At 44.8% G+C, this 17190-nt stretch overlaps 1 protein-coding gene across 2 annotated transcripts in view; it reads left to right on the forward strand.

Moving 5' to 3' along the window:
- Window positions 1-9776: 9776 nt before the first annotated feature.
- The window catches only part of KIF5C (kinesin family member 5C), an 89745-nt gene continuing 82331 nt past the window's right edge, over window positions 9777-17190 (forward strand). For both annotated transcript variants that reach the window (XM_049808773.1, XM_049808764.1), the window contains exon 1: window positions 9777-10064. In XM_049808773.1, coding sequence (XP_049664730.1) covers window positions 9939-10064 — 126 coding nt within the window. In that variant the 5' untranslated portion in view covers window positions 9777-9938. The remainder of the gene's footprint in view (window positions 10065-17190) is intronic.

A 17190-nucleotide genomic window follows, 5' to 3' on the forward strand; every position in this document is an offset into this window, starting at 1 on the left:
GACATGTTGCATATGTGTTTATTTCACAATGTGCAAGCAATATAAGTGTAAATTTTAGAGGCAGTTAGTGGGTTTTTGATGATTTTGACCAAAGCATATGCACCTTTTCCCAAAAGGTTTCAGTTTATGTGATTATTTCCTGTGCTTACAGTATACGGTAGGGAAGGGCTGGTCTGGTAGCTGGGACCTGTGACCTGGGAATAATCGGGATGAGACAGTTTCTTTTCTGCCAAAGAAACTTTTGCTATTACTTTGGGTGAATCATTTGCATTTTCTGCTGTTTGGTTCTCTACCTGTGATTTGGTTAATGTTTCTGTATTTCTTATAAATAATAGAATCATTGAGGTTGGAAGGAACCTTGGGACGTTGTCTAGTCCAGTCCACCCTCTCCTCCCCAAATAAGGTCAAGATAATGATTTGCCTATATGTCATGCAGTCAGTGTATTTTTCCTCTTGGCTTTTTATATAAAGAGCTATTTTTAATCTAAGTTGTGCTTAAACGTGTTTTGTCATACGTTCTGTAAGTTAAAAGTTCTGACAGTTAAAAACACTTGCAGAGCTTTAAATACCAAGAGCTTGTCAGAAACTCAGATGTCTAAAATTAACTATTTTTTGCTTAACTGATGCTTTATTTCCTATTCCTCCTATGAGGTCTTCAAGGAGAGATCATAATAGAGTATATCTGCTGAGAATAGTCAAAGGAACCCACGACACTTTCAGTGTCACCGCCTTGGTCAGGCGAGGCATGATGGCAGGATTCGGGGCGTCAGCACAAGGGGGAGGCACCTTTGCAAATGCATGTTTGTTTATCACTTTCTGCACCATGTCTTCCTTGGAACTGCTGCTCCCTGACAAATTGTTCGTTACATGTATGTGATTTTTTTCAGGTATGTCTGAGGTTTTCTGTAGAACCGGGTTAATTTCTGGGAATGACGGTGACCTATGTAGTCTGAAGTATGAATGAATTGTTTTTTAAAGCAGAATTGTTGCAAAACTGTGTCTGAAAGGAAAAAAGTTATTCTCCTTGATAGATAAAAATAACCTTGCTTCTCTAAAATATTCCCAAAACCCTTTTAAGGTTTAATGAAAATGTGAGGTCATTTCTTCTGCAGATTGAAAGTTGTTCGCTTTAGCAAATGACAGCTACTGAGCTCTGTAACATAGACTCTTCTCACTACAAACGTAGATCACTTTCATGGTAAATTGGACTGAAAATGTCTCTAAGATTGCTGTGTATCCATGACTTGGTATAGTCTAATCCTCATCTAATTACTTAAAAAAACTTCTAGCTGGAGATTCTGGCTTTTAATAGATTGTGGAAAAACGTGAGGTGGAGGAAAGGATTTCATAAACTCCAAAGGCTATAATGGTAAGTATGCCATACTTTGCATTTAAAGAATTAGTATTGATGTAGTTTTCTGTAAAGTAGAACTATGATAGTCATCTTAAGAATTTTTAGCAATTGTGTGCCTCAAGTGCAAGAAAAGGAGCATGATGAATAATACTGTAGTCCATAGAAAACTTCATTTAAAGGGGGGGGGGGGGGGGGGGGGAGTATTGTTAGCAAGTCTTCTACTTTCTCCTGATACTGGTATACAGCAGGGAATACCAATGACTGAGTTATTTTTGTGCGCTCTTTTAAAAGTGTGTGTTGAAGCTATGACGTTCTTCTTTAATCCCCTTATTTGAACATCATGCAATCATGCATTTCTGCAATATGATTTGAATAGTGATTTCTGCTTTATTACGTATTAGGGAATGTTCATGTAAGATTTTTTGAATGTAGTTTATCTACAGCAATTTATATTGGACTACAAGTGTAATGTGCAGAGTTTTCCCTTAAATGTCAGATATTAGAAAATGATGATTCTTTTTCTGATAAGTATTATCTAATTTATTTAATCTATAGATTGAGTGGAGTTTTGATATGTATTTTAATTGTAGGCATCTTGTTGCCAGTTCTGCTATAGGGTTTTTCCTCCCCTTTCCAAACAATATCTTAAACAATATTCTCTTTACAGAGATGTTCCTCTTCCTTAATCCTCTATAGTAGTCTGTATGCCCCCCCCCCCCCCCCAACAAGATGACAGTTACTGCAGCCCTTCACAGTTTTCCTGAGGCTCTGACTTCAAGACTGCTTTGCCTTCCCTGATAGTCCATTTTCCTATACTACTCCAGCTCCTTTGTAGAAAATAACAGAAATGTTTCCTATTTCCTTATTATAGTAATTGTGATTTTTGAAGCAGAATCTTCAGACAGTGCAGCCTTCCAGGAGGTGAGAGAGTTATCCTCAAGTGGACTCGGCATCATGTTTGCACCTAGTCAGCCTTTCTCTATTTCCAGTACCATTCCGGAAGAACTACTCTGACCTTCAGAATAGAGTGCCCTGGTAGAAATTCACGTCTTCAAACAGGAAAGCTCTGAAGGCTACAGCAAACTAAACACTTTATACAGGGCTGTCATCTCAACTGACTTCCTGGATTTGACTTCAGGGAAACGGTTTCAAATCTCGCTTCCTTATTTCTTCTACTTTTAGGTTTTGCAATATTCAGACTTCTTAGAAGGATGGAGAATAACCTTCATAAATTAAAGCATGCCTTCACAGTAAACTGCTAATTGGGAAAGAAGGAAAAATGAAAGGCATCTCTGTAAAAGGGAGAGGAAATGTTTCCTGTGTAGCAGCAGACCCAGGCAATTTAAGTTGGGTTAGCTATTAAGGTCCAAGTGTTTACATGTGAACAAAGGCACATGGTGGATAATTGTTCTTCTGATCTAACCAGCTAATTACGTGGAAGACATTAGATATGGGTGATTGCTGTCTGTGAGCCAAAGCAACCCTGGGTCAGGTTAATCTCTCAGGAAAGGCATTCAGACCAACCAGCGTGGAGGCAGTGGTGTGTCAGTGTATGGAGCCCCAGTGTGGAACCACTCGTACCTGGGAAGTGCCCTGAAGCAGGCAGCTGCTTGGAAGGGCATTTCTCAGGAAAAGAACAGGCCGTGTCAGGGTAAGGGAAGTGTTACTTGAAGCCAGGACAGATCCACAATGAGGGCTGTTGTGCTTCCCAGCACATCCTACGGTAACTGCATTGTCTGGAGTTTTTAATTCTGGAGAGCCTGTTGCTTGTCTTTGACAGTTACCCTGCTACATTGCTCTAGCCTACATAGAAATAAAGCAGCTTTCTAGCTATTTGCAGAGTGCCTAAATGCATTTAATGGCAGCATTTCTCTTGTAGGCCAGTGATAATGTGTGAGAATAGCATATGTATGAAATGGGAATATATTTGGGTAATTTTCTTTACAAAGCTTTACTTAAATTTCCGGAAGGGGAATGTAATACTGATTTCATTTCCATTTGGTAAGAAAGTCCGCTGGCTAAGAATGAGTTGGAAGCAGGCTGTGATTTTTACTTATACATTTTCTGTACTTCTAAGCACCTAGCTCACCAAGCACTGAACTTCTGTGTCTTATCCTCCTGCTAGTGAATACAGAGCCTTCTTAAAGGAGTGACTTCAGAATGCTTTCACATGACTTCTGTTAACTGACTGAAGGTAGTTGTGTCTTCGCTGAACTGCGTAAGGGAGAACCTAGGATTACCGGCATCCTACTTGCAGGAACCCAACAGCAGTGGCTGAAGCTAGGTGATGTGAGGTTCTCCCGTGTCCCTAAACTGGTTTGATTGTGTACCATCCTGCTGCAGTGACGGTCAGTACCCAAAATGACATTCCCTAATGTGAGAAAGTTTTTGTTTCTGAAGTGCCTTTCTGTGATACAGGAGGAAAAGGGAGTTTTAAGTTAAGTTCCCTCTTTTCTCAGTGGCTTGCTTGTTTCCGAGTCACCTAGTGTATCTCAAAATGCATTTTTTAATGGTGTAATCTCAAAAAAAAAATAAGGAAGAGCACCCATGCAAGTTGCGTTTTGCTATGAATTTAACCCCATTTAATCACAGTCTGTATTGTGACCCAGTAATTATAGTTCAAAGAAAAAAAATTTAATGTAGTTGGAATAGGACTAAAATCTAAAAACTAGAAGGGAGTAACAGTGAAGCAACTGAACTGCTTCCTGAACATGGGCTATGTCCACTCCTTAGTGGCTTTGTCCACTCCTTTCTCTGAGTATCAGCATCATCTTCCCATTCTTGCTCTGTACGCAGTAGTGTTGAATGGGGTGGTCCCCGTACCAACTGCAAAAATTATGTAGTGCAACCCAGCGTCCCTCCCCAGTCTCGGGGCGAGTGGATGTGCAGGCATGAAGAGACGTGATGGCCCAAAATCTCCGGTGCAGAAAATGAGAGATGTCTTGAGCCCTGACGGTGTGCCAGAATAGCCTTTCCCCTGTACCCCAGTTACACTGTTTTTTTGTGGGTTTTTTTTCCCTACAGTTACGGTTGGTTCTGTGACTAAGAATGGGAAAATCTGTTTAGTCCAATCTGGCTTCAATCCATTACACACTGATTTAACTCTAATACAAATGTAATTACACAGGGAGGATAATGTAGAAAGATCAATTAAAGAGCAAGGGGCAAACAAAGGAGGGAGGCGATTAATCAAGGCTATACTATAGCAGATAATGATAAGAGAAAACTTGTAATGGAACAGATATATTGGCCTAAATCTTTTTGTCTGATAGGAGTACACAACCACTTCCTCAGAGTTCTGACAGGTACAATGAAAAGACTCTGACCACAGCACCATACCTATCCTGTCGTATTCTGGCAAGATCTTATCTATTCAGAAATGTCTGAAAAATAAACTAGTACTGTGCCTGTCAGCTGTTGAACTCTCCTAAGGATAGCAGAAAGAAGTTAATGGGGCAGAAGGTGATCAACTGACCAAGGCTAGGCACAGTTAATAGTTGCACTTTCAAAACCTCACTGGCAGTTCAGACTGATTTTTGACGGAGATGTAAGGCTTCAGCAAGCTGCCATGTAGCCCATGTGCCCCGACTTCACCCCCTGGGGACAGGCTGGTGGCAGCTCGCTGTGAATTGATGGCAGCCTGGTGCTCGCTTTCCCACCATCGCTGTTAATGCTTCACTGACTCTTCCTGAATTAATGTTATTTCATTGAACCATGCCCTGGGGATAAAGTGATACTTAAAATAACATCATCCCCTATCTTCCTGATGATGATCTGACTAGACTAGTCATCGTGGTTTTAAATCAACAGCTGTGTAAGTGACACCAGAAGATGGCATCATCTGCCTGTAATGCTGTTTAACTATTTCTGGATCTTCATGCATAAAGATGGGGGGGGGTGGGGGGTTGACAATGGACATGTTCTCCCTCACAATGAAATTCAGTGCAGTGTGGAGGCATTGTGTTTTGGAGTTGTGTATTTTTTAGTGGGTTCGGGGTTCTTTAGTTGGGATTTTTGATTGCTTTATAGCTTCCTATAGTTAAGGAAGACAATTTTTTTTTTTCTTCTTCCAAGTTACAGTCCTTTTATTTAGATTATTTATTGAGTAATCCAAATGAAAGGATTGTAACTTGGAAAAATATTTTGAGTATTGAATAACCAACAAAATCAGAAACATTGGCTGTTCTTAAACTCCTTGCTAGCATAGCCAAAACATTTTCTGATGGAGTATCTTTTGACTGGCAGTACCCTAGCTGCAAATCTGACATCTGACCTTTCTGTGGAGGTGTGAGAAAGGCAACCCTGTGGCACCGGATCACCAAAGAAATCATTACCTGTCTGACCAAGAGAAATATTGCTTCTGGGATAATCATCTTGGGTGACTGTCAGTTATGCAGATCCTATACATTTTGCTATTAAATTTTTCCTTTACCTGGACCAATGGTCTTCTAGCCCAGTCTCTCCTAAACTATAAATATGTCTCCTTGCCTTTGGTGATGTGTGGGTGTGCGGATTAGATTGTTTCTGTATCTCAGTTCCTCCTAGCTGCCTTCTCAGCACTTTTTAGCTCATTTTATTGCCTCTTCTTCAGTCTTTGGCTTCCTTGCTTTCTTTCTTTCTTTCTTTTTCTTCTTATTAAGCACTATGTTCTGGCTTTGTCAACATTTTCCCTGAGGTACTCCTAACAGTGTTTTCTGGCATCTGTGGGACACTAACTATCCTTGCCATTTAAAATTGCTTTTTGTCATGGGGATCCCAACCTTTTTGGTACCTTCTGGAAGAAATTCTTCACCACCTTTTTACCCGTAGACATATCTCAGCACTGATGACACAAGCATATCATCAAGTTTCATCTCAATGGCCATTGCTGAGACACCAGGATCAATGGAATCTACATTAAAGATGCTCTTCCTGCTGATAAGTTACACCCCTGGCCAGTACTGGTGTCTGTTCATTGCACTGAATTGTTAAAGACAGCAGAAATTCAACCTTGTTTTTCTTTTTCTTCTGAAGCGCCTTCCCAACTCCAAAGCTCGTTCCTGGAGCCCAGAAACAATGAAAGGAAGCAACGTTCTTTTGGCTCTGCGGATAGGAAATTGGTTTTTCACTTCTGAAATGCCCAAGCATCTATTCCCTTTTTTCCATGCGACCACCTCTCTATCAGAATCCACATTCTGCCATTGTTCAGAACCTCTATCCCATGCCCCCTTCTTGGATTGGTGGCTCACCTGCAAAGAAGTGGAATCTCGTTCTCTTATGCCTGTCCCGCTTCATCCCAGTCTTTGAGGAGTGGATTTGTTATTCCTTTTGGAGACCTTCGACATCTTGGGCTGTTTAGTGAACTGTCCCAGCTGAGGTTGGCTCAGCCTGAGAATTTCTTCAGGAAAAATCAATTTGCTCTCATACCGTATCTAATCTGCCAGGGTGATCTAAACCAGTATCCAGCTGGAGAACTTGCCTGAAATGTAGGAAAATGAGATGACATCAAGGTTTGCCCTCTTTTACTTTTGTGGTACTGGTAGCAAGAAAATTCTTTTGCAGACTGGTGCCTGTAGTTCAGTAAACCCAAGCGAACTTTAGCTATAGTGGTGTTTCTTCTTGTGGCGGGTTGACCTTGGCTGAATGCCAGGTGCCCACCAAAGCTGTTCTATCACTCCCCCCTCCTCAGCTGGACAGGGGAGAGAAAATATAACAAAGGGCTCGTGGGTTGAGATAAGGACACGAGAGATCACTCACCAATTACCATCACGGGCAAAACAGACTCAACTTGGGAAAATTAACAATTTATTACCAGTCAACTAGAGTAGGGTATTGAGAAGTAAAACCAAATCTCAGAACACCTTCCCTCCACCCCTCCCTTCTTCCCAGGCACAACTTCACTCCCACATTCTCTACCTTCCCCCCCCCCCCCCCCCCCAGTGGTGCAGGGGGACAGGGAGTGGGGTTTACGGTCAGTCCATCACACATTATTTCTGCTGCTTCATCCTCCGCAGGGGCAGGACTCGTCACACTCTTCCCCTGCTCCAGCGTGGGCTCCCTCCCATGGGAGACAGTCCTCCATGAACTTCTCCAACATGGGTCCTTCCCATAGGCTGCAGTTCTTCAGGAGCGCACTGCTCCAGCGCGGGTCCCTCACGGGGTCACAAGTCCTGCCAGAAAACCTGCTCTGTGGGCTCCCCTCTCCACAGATCCGCAGGTCCTGCCAGGAACCTGCTCCAGTGCTGCCTTCCCACAGCGTTCCAGCCTCCTTGGGCACCCACCTGCTCCACCATGGGGTCCTCCATGGGCTGCAGGTGGAGATCTGCTCCCCCGTGGACCTCCCTGGGCTGCAGGGGGACAGCCTGCCTCACCGTGGTCTTCCCCACAGGCTGCAAGGGAATCTCTGCTCTGGCGCCTGGAGTGTCTCCTCCCCTCCTTCTACACTGACCTGGGCGTCTGCAGGGTTGTTTCTCTTACGTGTTCTCACTCCTTTCTCCGGCTGCTGTTTCTGTCTGTCCCAGCAACTTCTTTTCCTTCTTAAATATGTTATCACAGAGGTGCTACCAGTATCACTGATGGGCTCGGCCTTGGCCAGCAGCGGGTCCGTCCTAGAGCCAGCTGGTATTGGCTCTGTCGGACACAGGGGAAGCTTCCAGCAGCTTCTTACAGAAGCCGCCCCTCTAACACACACACACAAACACACACACCCTCCGTTACCAAATCCTTGCAACACAAAGCCAATATGCTTGTAAGTACGCAGTCTGAAAAAATGTGTGGTTTCAGAAATTAAAGAAATTAATAATGCTAATGCCTAAGATTACAGCAGTGGAGTATGACTGCTTTTGTCTGTATCTTGATAGTTCCATGTTTTATGTGAAGCAGTTTCCCAATGAACTGTAAATCATACCTTCCATCAGGCATCCAGAACAGCCTGGAAGAAGCTCACAAGCTCAAGGAGGTTCTGACCACTCCTGAATCTGGCTGAAAAGTAATGTTCTGACTAGGCTGCTTAACCCAGTAATCTGGTAATAAGTAGTAAAAAGAGCAGCTTTGTGACAATACGGTATTGTCTCCAGTACAGACAATGTAATACTGTTTGTGACAAAACTGCTAAGAAAAGATGGCTCTTCAGTGCATTCTTACTGATGGCAGATTATACCTGCTCTAATAGGAAAATAGAGGTTTGCCTATCTTGCTTCAAAATGAGCTCTTGATAATGGAGAAAAATAAGGATTAATTCGTTGAAACGGTTGTCCTTTATGACTAAGCCCTTACTTGTCAGGACTAACAAATTTGCTATTCAGGGAAAAAGCTTGAAACAGAAGAGAAATAAAAGGGCTAGATAATTGGTAATCCACAGGAATAAATCACATTATATAATAACGTCTTATCACATGCTGCACATTGCTAACTCTCCATGATGTAATTGCTTTTAAGAAGGGCATGAGAGCCTTTGGAACTAGCCTGCTCTTCTTGCATCCACATCAGGTGATGAGGACAACCACTGGGGCTAGAGGAAAGGGAAATCTCTGTAGGAATCCTGAAGAAGTGACCACTCTCATCTTAATTGCATGACTAAGGCAAATTTAATGAAACTGGTACTCTGGAGGATACCAGTTTCAAAAGTTGCTCAGAGTTGCTGAAGTCCAGGGACTGTCTGCAACTTTCCAGAAGCCATCAACAGTTGTTACGTTCATCTTCAAGCACTCTAGCTTCTTGCAGGGAGAAAATGATGGAGGAGGAGGAGACTATGCGTGATACATTGGACTATTTCCAATAACTTTAATCCAGTGCCATGAACTAGTCTTGGCACGGCACTGGGGGCAGGAGGGTAAGTCGCATGTATTCTTAGCAGGTAAGGAAGAGGCATTGTCAGAGAGCGACGGGCGGAGGAGGAGGACAAAACCCCTGAAGTGTAGGAACAGGTTCCAGACGCTGTTTTTCCCAGATGCTGATTCACTGGCTGCATCGTGACAAACTTCTTGTAAACTGAACAAGGTCAAAGCGTCGCCCAGAGATACTACTGCTTCTGCTATTTTCTGTGAGGAAAAAAAGGGCCGCGTAACGAAGGGAAGCGCTGGCATGCCGTCCCATCCCAGCAAGAAAATTCCTTTAACCAGGTTACGGACCTGGCTCCAGTCCTCTGTCCTTATTCCCGTCTTATTTTTCTTCCCTTAGAGAGCACCTACCCTTTGAAAATGGGGCACGCAGAGCCGGGGGAGAAGCCCGCCCTTGGCGGCGTTGGGGGGGGGGGGGGGTGCGGTCCGCCGCTGAGGGGAGCCGTTAGGACCGTTAGCGGCCGTTACCTGGCGCGCGGACTACGCCTCCCGGCAGGCGCCGCGCTGAGGCGCGGCCCCCGCGGCCGCTGAGGGGGCGAGGGCTGCCCGCCGCCCTTCGTTCCTCCCTCCCTTTCTCCCTCCCCGCGCAGCCGCGCCTGGGCGGGGGGGGGGGGGGGTGCGAACCGGGGTGCGCGGCCGCTGAACGGTTCTTCTCCCCGCCCCGCCTCGCCCCGCCCGGTCGGCGGCAAGCAGGGGCGTCTGCGGCACCTGCCCGGCGGGAGCGTTCGCTCCCTGAGGCCGGCGCCCGCCCGCCTGCCTCCGCCGAGATGGCGGATCCCGCCGAGTGCAGCATCAAAGTGATGTGCCGGTTCCGGCCCCTCAACGAGGCGGAGATCCTCCGGGGGGACAAATTCATCCCCAAATTCAAGGGCGAGGAGACGGTGGTCATCGGGGTGAGTCTGCCGCGTCCTTCTTCCCTCCCACCCCCCCGCGCGGTGCCGTGACGGGGCGAGCATCCCTCCCCGCGGTCCCGGGAGACATCCACCACCCCCCCTCCGGTCCGCCGCCCCCCGGGGGCTCCGCGCCCATTGTTCCCGCTGCGGCGGAACGAAGGAGGGGCGGCGGTGGGGGTTACCCCCTCACCGCGGGCGAGGGGTCTGGGCTTCCCCCCCCCCCCCCCCCCTCCTCACCCCCCCATCCCCGGGGGTCGCCGGTCTGTCCCGGGAACCGGGGCGGGGGGGGGGGGGGGTGCGGGGGCGGCCGCCGCCGGCGCTGATGTCATGCCGGTGACTGGGCATGCTCGCCGGCTCTCCGCGGGGGCGGCCGTCCGCGCCTCCGCCGCGCCCCTGCGGCAGCTCGACGGGGGGGGTGTGGGGGGAGAAAGTTTTCCCCGGTGTGAGGGGTAGGATGGGAGGGAATCCCACCCTCCGCCGAGGAATGCGGGAAGAGTTCCGCGGAGCGGGGTCCGTGTAGCATCCGCCGCCCTTGCGCGGAGCCCCTGAGAGACAAAGCCGAGCTGGCTGCTCGCCCGGGGGCCAGCGGTGGTCGAGCCGGGGGGGTGGGGGCGACGTGCCTGTCCCGCATGGCTGGCGGAGGGTCCCGGTCAGAACGGCTGTGGGGACTGCAGGAGCATCGTTAGTTAAAATGACCTAGGCCAGGTGAAGTTTTTTTTTTTTTTTTTTTCTTCTCATTAAACAAAAATAAAAAAATAGAGTCCCTACCAGCTTGCAGCAGCGCCATACCCAAACTCTCCGTTTTCCCCACGCTTCGCAGGGGGTTGGCTGCTGACAATAGCAAAGGCTTTAAAAATGAACAAAGCGTGCGTGTATCTGGGCCCGCCGTGGTCCGCGATGTGACTCCTCTGCTGAGCGTTGAACATGGCGCAGCGCGTTCATCAGCCTTGCGCAGGAAAGTGCCTTTGCTTTTCTTTGGTTCTCGGCACTGGAGCTTTCCGATAGCGGGTGTCTGGGTTGGGGTTGCGTTGAGGAGTCTGCTGGTGCCGGTTTTGGTGGGTCGACATAGACAACACTTGAACTTGAGGTACATTTTTGGTTTGCCGTCTAACCAGCCCATGTCTTTGGGGCTTTGTTTTACATATCGGTTTACTGTGTTAAACCGATAACGTGATCCATACTGTACTACGATAAAGAGAAAGAGATCTTGATACTAAGTCAATACAAAGAACAAGCAATCGTGCGTACAATTTGTCAAGATCCTTACTAAAACCTCGCGTTTTTTAGAAACTTTTTTCATGAAAGTTGCCAAACAGTTATGGAAAAGCGAGGAAGAACGCACGCTGAATTCTGGACAGAAGTGGCTAACTTATTTTTCTTAATTTCTTTTTATTGAATGTTTTTTGTGTAGCCAAATTAATTTTCTTTATTTGAAGGTTAAAGTCATAACACCCACAATAATCTGTTAACAACAGAATAATCAAATTGGTTATCCATCTCAGTCGGCAATGGAGGGCTGTCTTTGGTCAACAGATATTTGGAACGAAAGCACAACTGTAGCATAGTCATTTGGGTGTTTAAGAGACAAATGTCAGCAAATTCCCCTCCCCCCAATAAATAAACCCTCAGACATACTAAAAGTAGATCAAAGTACATCTACTGTAAATCCCTTAACAATACTATTTTCTGAAGAGAAGTAGAGTTTAGAATCCTTTTTTCCCACCTAAGTGAATGTGCAAGCGTATAATGCATCTTTGTCTATAAAGTATCTGTTGTCTGGGAAAACAGTAACTATGATGCTTTGAAAAGGTATTTATATCTTACAGACAGGAGATAATTACTTTAGCGAAGGTAAAAAGGAAAAATAACAGCCACTGTCGATTTCCTACCATGGAAGTTTTAAAAAATTGTTAGAGAGAAACAAGAAATGTGCATGTATTTATTTATATAAATACATATAAATATTTATTTTTAGATGTATGTTCAGTTCGGCAGGATCTTTTTGAGGGGATTATTTGCCACCTTGAAAATCCAGTCAGAAGCTTAGAGTGTGCCTTTCCTTCCCCGTCACAGGGCAAAATACAGGTCTTGTTTGGGTGCGCATTTTAGTCATCTTAACTAGTGCAATATGTCCTCAAATACAGCTGCATTTTTTCCAAAGAGAAACCATCCGCCTGGGGTTCCTTGGGGATATTTGTGGTTTTATAAGTGTAAACGAACATGAAAATCTTTCCATATTCTTTGTCCTCTTCATTTGCAGTACTGGGCTCATTGTGCTTTGGTGTATAACTTGATCTACAGTGGATGCCACTGCAGTACGTTAGTAGAAAGTGGTATTTGTTGTTGTTATTTACTGGTTTAGGGTGGCTGCTTAGCTCCAACAAATAATGCCTGGCAGTGGCAAGGAATCCCAATTCTGGTGGAAGGCACTGCCAGAGTAGACTTCCTTCTAGAAAAGCAGGATTTTGGTCTTCAAAAGCTCTTAGAAACATCATATAAAGCAAAAATAAACCAGAACCAAACACTTTTTTTGTTAGTTTGTTTTACTATAGCATTTGAAAAACACTGCAATGCAGCTTTTATTTTTGTTCCATAAAATACTGGAAAGAAAGTGGCTCTGATAAAATTTTTAAAAAACCAAACAAAACCACCAACCTCCCTGCCCCCCTGCCCTGAAGAATTCTGTCATCACATAAGAAAAAAAAATCTATAATTGATTTAAAAAGAATGTCTATTTTTCTGACTAGTAAGTCTGAATAAATTTACTTCTCCTTCCCAACAAACAACTATGGGGAAAATGCTTTCTTTCTGAACTTCCCACCATCATCTCCCATTATACTTCCCTAGGGCCTTGAGCAGATTTTCCAACAAAAATTAAAGATCATGAGTTGATGGTATTTCTTGAAAACAAACAGCAGTGAAGGAAGTTGGACAACTTAGGCTTGAGTTTCCCCAGGATATCTTTCATGCCGTGACTAAAGCTGTATCTCTACGATGCCTGTGGTTGCGTGGTTGAGAGCTCTTTGTCAGGGAAGTCCTAGGGCAATGTCCTAACTCTCTTCAAACCACTTAAACCCCTTGGAGTTGGGATTTGATCCAGTGTCTTATATTCTGGCCTCTTCCATCCATCTTCACGCGCTTTGCACGTGCAACGCAGTGAAACGTGGAAGATTACAATGTCTTACCTTAAATTTTCCTTTGGTTAAAACAGAGAAAACCCCCTGTATTTTGACTCTACTTTGAAGTTTAAAATATAAAAGCCTTTTAGATGTATCTCATCTTTAACCATGGCAGGAAAAGGCGACAGTGGCAAATCCATGGCTTTCTTTTGCGGTTAGCTACCCAACAGTCTCAACAGACTGCAGTTTCATTTTATGTTTCTGCTCCTCTGCAACCTCAAGGTGACTCTCTGATTGATTGTGTTGGCTGACATACCTAAAAATGTATTTTTCTAGCTGGCTTGCTTCTTATGGTCTTGTCGGAGAGCGTGGAGCTGTTTGCTGTAGTAAGCAACTGAGGCAGTCTTCTGGCGTGGGGCTTCTTCACGTTTCTCCCTGTTCCTTTGAGTGCTTTTATTCCCGAGCATCTGCAAAGGAAAGATGCAGAGAGGCTCAGCACCTGATGGGATGCTTCCCATGAGGATACTTTTCTGGTTTAGGTTTATGGGAGAGAGCGCTTCCAGCCCTTTTTCCCCTCCCCTGTGGTAAAATATTTAGGAATTGAGTCGTGAAGGAGACAGTATTTTCATCTCATTTTTCTGTTAGGTCTAGAGTGACTGCTTCCCTTTTAGTACAAGGCTGATCTGAAACTGATTTTTCAGACAAATACCTCCTGTTTAGAAAAGAGAATGTCTAAACCGAATCTTTCTAGCCAGCTCAGAAATCTCATGTTAATATTACCAGAAAGGGGATAAAAGACTCTTCATTCTGGTTGTCAGCTGCTTTTTGAGCTGCAGCGTGAGGGCATGTGTAAAGCCCAGCTTAGCAGGAGCTGCTGAGCACTGCAGTTCTCTGCTGTGCGCTCGGTGTCAGGCGGGCAGCGCAGAGCCTTCCGCAGACCCTCGCTGCCCGAGCTGGGGGGCTTCAGCGTAACTCTGCCAGCTCTCTCGGCAAACTGCCCGTGAGAAAACCACTGGAGAGCTACAGGGTAAACAGGGAGGGTCCCTGCGGGATTGTGCTTTACTCACACGGGGGGAAAAGTCTGTTGCTGCATGCGTGAAACATTCCATGTAACTGAAAAACAAACAAAAAATCATCACCTGGTACTCTGCTACTGTGCAATGGTTACTGCTGTTTTGCAGTGTCATATTCCATGAAATAAAGGAAAACAAGAAATGATGGCTGATTCCTTTGCAGTGGGTGGGGCGGAATCCGTGCAGGGTCCTGGTTTTTTTTGTTTTTTTTTTTTTTTTTAATACTTTTTGCTGTAAGTACTGTTTGGAATCTCTTGTGGAGAGATTCTCTCTTATTTCCTTCCCTAGAATACTTGGATATGTTTTACCTTTTATTTCATGTATGCCGGTGAAGTCAGCAGTTTGCACAAATGAAAAGAAGACATGTTCTTAAGTCCCTGCTGTACAGAGATCTCTGTATGCTGTTAAGCAGTTGTCACTCTGTGGTTAAGACAGACCTAAAAGAACCCCCTGTGATAGTAGATAAATGACTACTTAAAAAAAAAATAATAAAATTTTAAAAAACTACCCCATGCTGCATGGCTTTTTTCGTGGGGTGTGGTACATTGTGCTTCTAACAAAAGGCAAACATCCATCTCTACTTCAAAATGTACAACAATTCTCCTTATGGAGGATTTGTTCATGACATATCTATAAATACCTTTTATAAAAAGCTCATACCGGTTTGATGTAGGATGTTAAGTGAGGTGGAACTTCTGTCTTGGTGTAAAATACGTCAGTGGATATATAGCATGCCATTTTCCTAGCAGAATACTTAATCTGGGAAGCTAATGCTTGCTTTGTCTCCCAGCCTCTCTGGTGTGTTTTCCGGCTCTGCTCAACTCTTCTTTTCCAGTGAAGTCTGAGCAAGTTTTGTATGAAAGGTTTTGTGAAGGACTGCTGTGAGATACAAGTAGCTGGCATATCTAAGCATGACATTTATATGGAATTGATGGTATCTGAAGACACCATGAGCTGGCAAAATAACTCTTTCAAAAGCGTTGCTAATCCTCCTACACCCTAAGATTTTCCTGTAACCTGGCATAAGCTGCGAACGTCTTTAACCTGCTGCATTTTCCTGTTTTGTGGATGAGATGAACCACGATGTGCTGTGCCCGTTCCCCTGTGGCTTTGGGCTATGTTGCTTTCAGGTCAGGCTATTTCCAGAGCAGCAGCAGCACAAGACTGACAGATCTGGCACTTGCTTTTTTGGGGTGATTTCTCTCAGTAGCTTAAGCCAGTAGGTATCTCAGGAAGAAGTGGAAGTCTGTAGATCATAGCACATTCCTGTTCATTTGGGAAAGAACAAATGCAAGATGATTCCAGTGGGTCCAGATGGCTTTCCTCTGCCTTGCAGAAGAAATGATTCCATTTACCGAAGAACTGGTGTGGTAGCCATTCAGGGAGCTGCTCACCTGCTTGATATTTAAAGAGAGTAGTTGTTTTCTTAAGGCATGCTGCTGTGCTTCACGCTTATTTTCAGGAGCTTGTGTAGAAGGTTAAAAGCATGGGTCCGATGAGATGACCGGCACAGTAGTTTTTTAGTTCTGTTTTTACAGCGTGTTGGCTAAAGAACAAAACTGTTCTGGGTCTAATTACCAAGAAGTACAATACATTTATTTCTTGATACAGTGATACTCCCATAAAGCACTGAAATGAATGTAATGTAAAATATTATTTACTCTCCCATAACGTAAGTCAGTGGAAAAAAATCTGTCTCAATAAGGGCTTGCAAAAAGGTCTCTGAGTTTCTTCAAACCCCAAACATTCTCCTTTTGCGCCACCAGCCTTTGCATCTGTCCAGTCCTACAACCTGGGCTGGGTCAGTATGAGATGCGGAGGCAGCTTCCCGAAGGAAAGGCTGCAGCTGCGGGTTTGCATGGGGATTTGGCTCATGTAGAGCTCTGAAACATGGAATATCCAAAGGGGCAGGGTGTGCTGTTGTTCAGAGAATAGCAAGTGGCCCGTATGAGCAATGCCCTCGTGTCTGCCCGAGCCCCGTGGTAGGCGATGCTCGGGGTGGGGGGGGGGGGGGGTCCCCAGGCTGCACCACAGGTATCAGGATGAGCGGCAGCCAGTTTGGTTCCTGGGACTCTGTTGGCACCAAACCAGTTTTCTAAGGTGCTCCTGAGACAGAGATACTTCCCTTCCAGTTAAGTTTTGAAGCAAAATCCTCGGCTTGTTAAACGCTGCTTGGCGTGTTCTTGCTAGATTGAAGCGTAGATAGTCGCTTCGGCGGGGACAATGTGGTTTGGGGGATTTCTGTTTGTTTCTTTTCTGAGTCCTCTGCTGTTTCTGTCCTGGAAAGGGTATTCTTTCAAGCTTGTCTGTAAGTGCTGAATTGGGGGAAGATTATTCAACACAGATCAATGTGTGCTTCTTGGATGAAGTTGAACTTCTGCATGCTTTTCTGTTTTCTAAAAAAGTAGTGAGAAATAAGGTGTGAAAATAGCTTCTATTTATTGTTGGTGGTGCTAGAAAGATGATTTACTCAAAATACAAAGCTTATTATTTTTTCACCAAAGCAATTTCCCTTTTGTGTTTTCTTGGGGCATCGAAAGCTCCTTTTATCTTTTTCTAATCCCATTTGGATATCTTTATCTAAAAATATCTTCATCCTGCATACCTAGCCTGTCAAAAACATGGATTCCTACTTAAAGCTTTGAAACTTAAAATATAGATGATATATTTCAAGAAGATAGGTTGTCAAACAACTGGAAAATGTAGTCTCATGCCATTCTTGGTGGTGTCTTTTTTCCTCCCGTAGCTCCTGCAGGATGCCTTTGCTTTAAACCAGAAGGTTTAGGCCATTCGGCATCTGTACTCGTGTACCTCGTTCCAGCTTGTTGCAGTCTTTGTTTCCTTCCCCTGAGATGCAGTAGTTAGTCACTGGTGTTTGGATTCATTTTTGCGAATGGCTCTTCAGTCTGGTACAGTCAGATTTATCGGTATTGG

Source organism: Accipiter gentilis, chromosome 1 (genome assembly GCF_929443795.1).
Source record: "Accipiter gentilis chromosome 1, bAccGen1.1, whole genome shotgun sequence".
NCBI lineage: Eukaryota > Metazoa > Chordata > Aves > Accipitriformes > Accipitridae > Astur > Astur gentilis.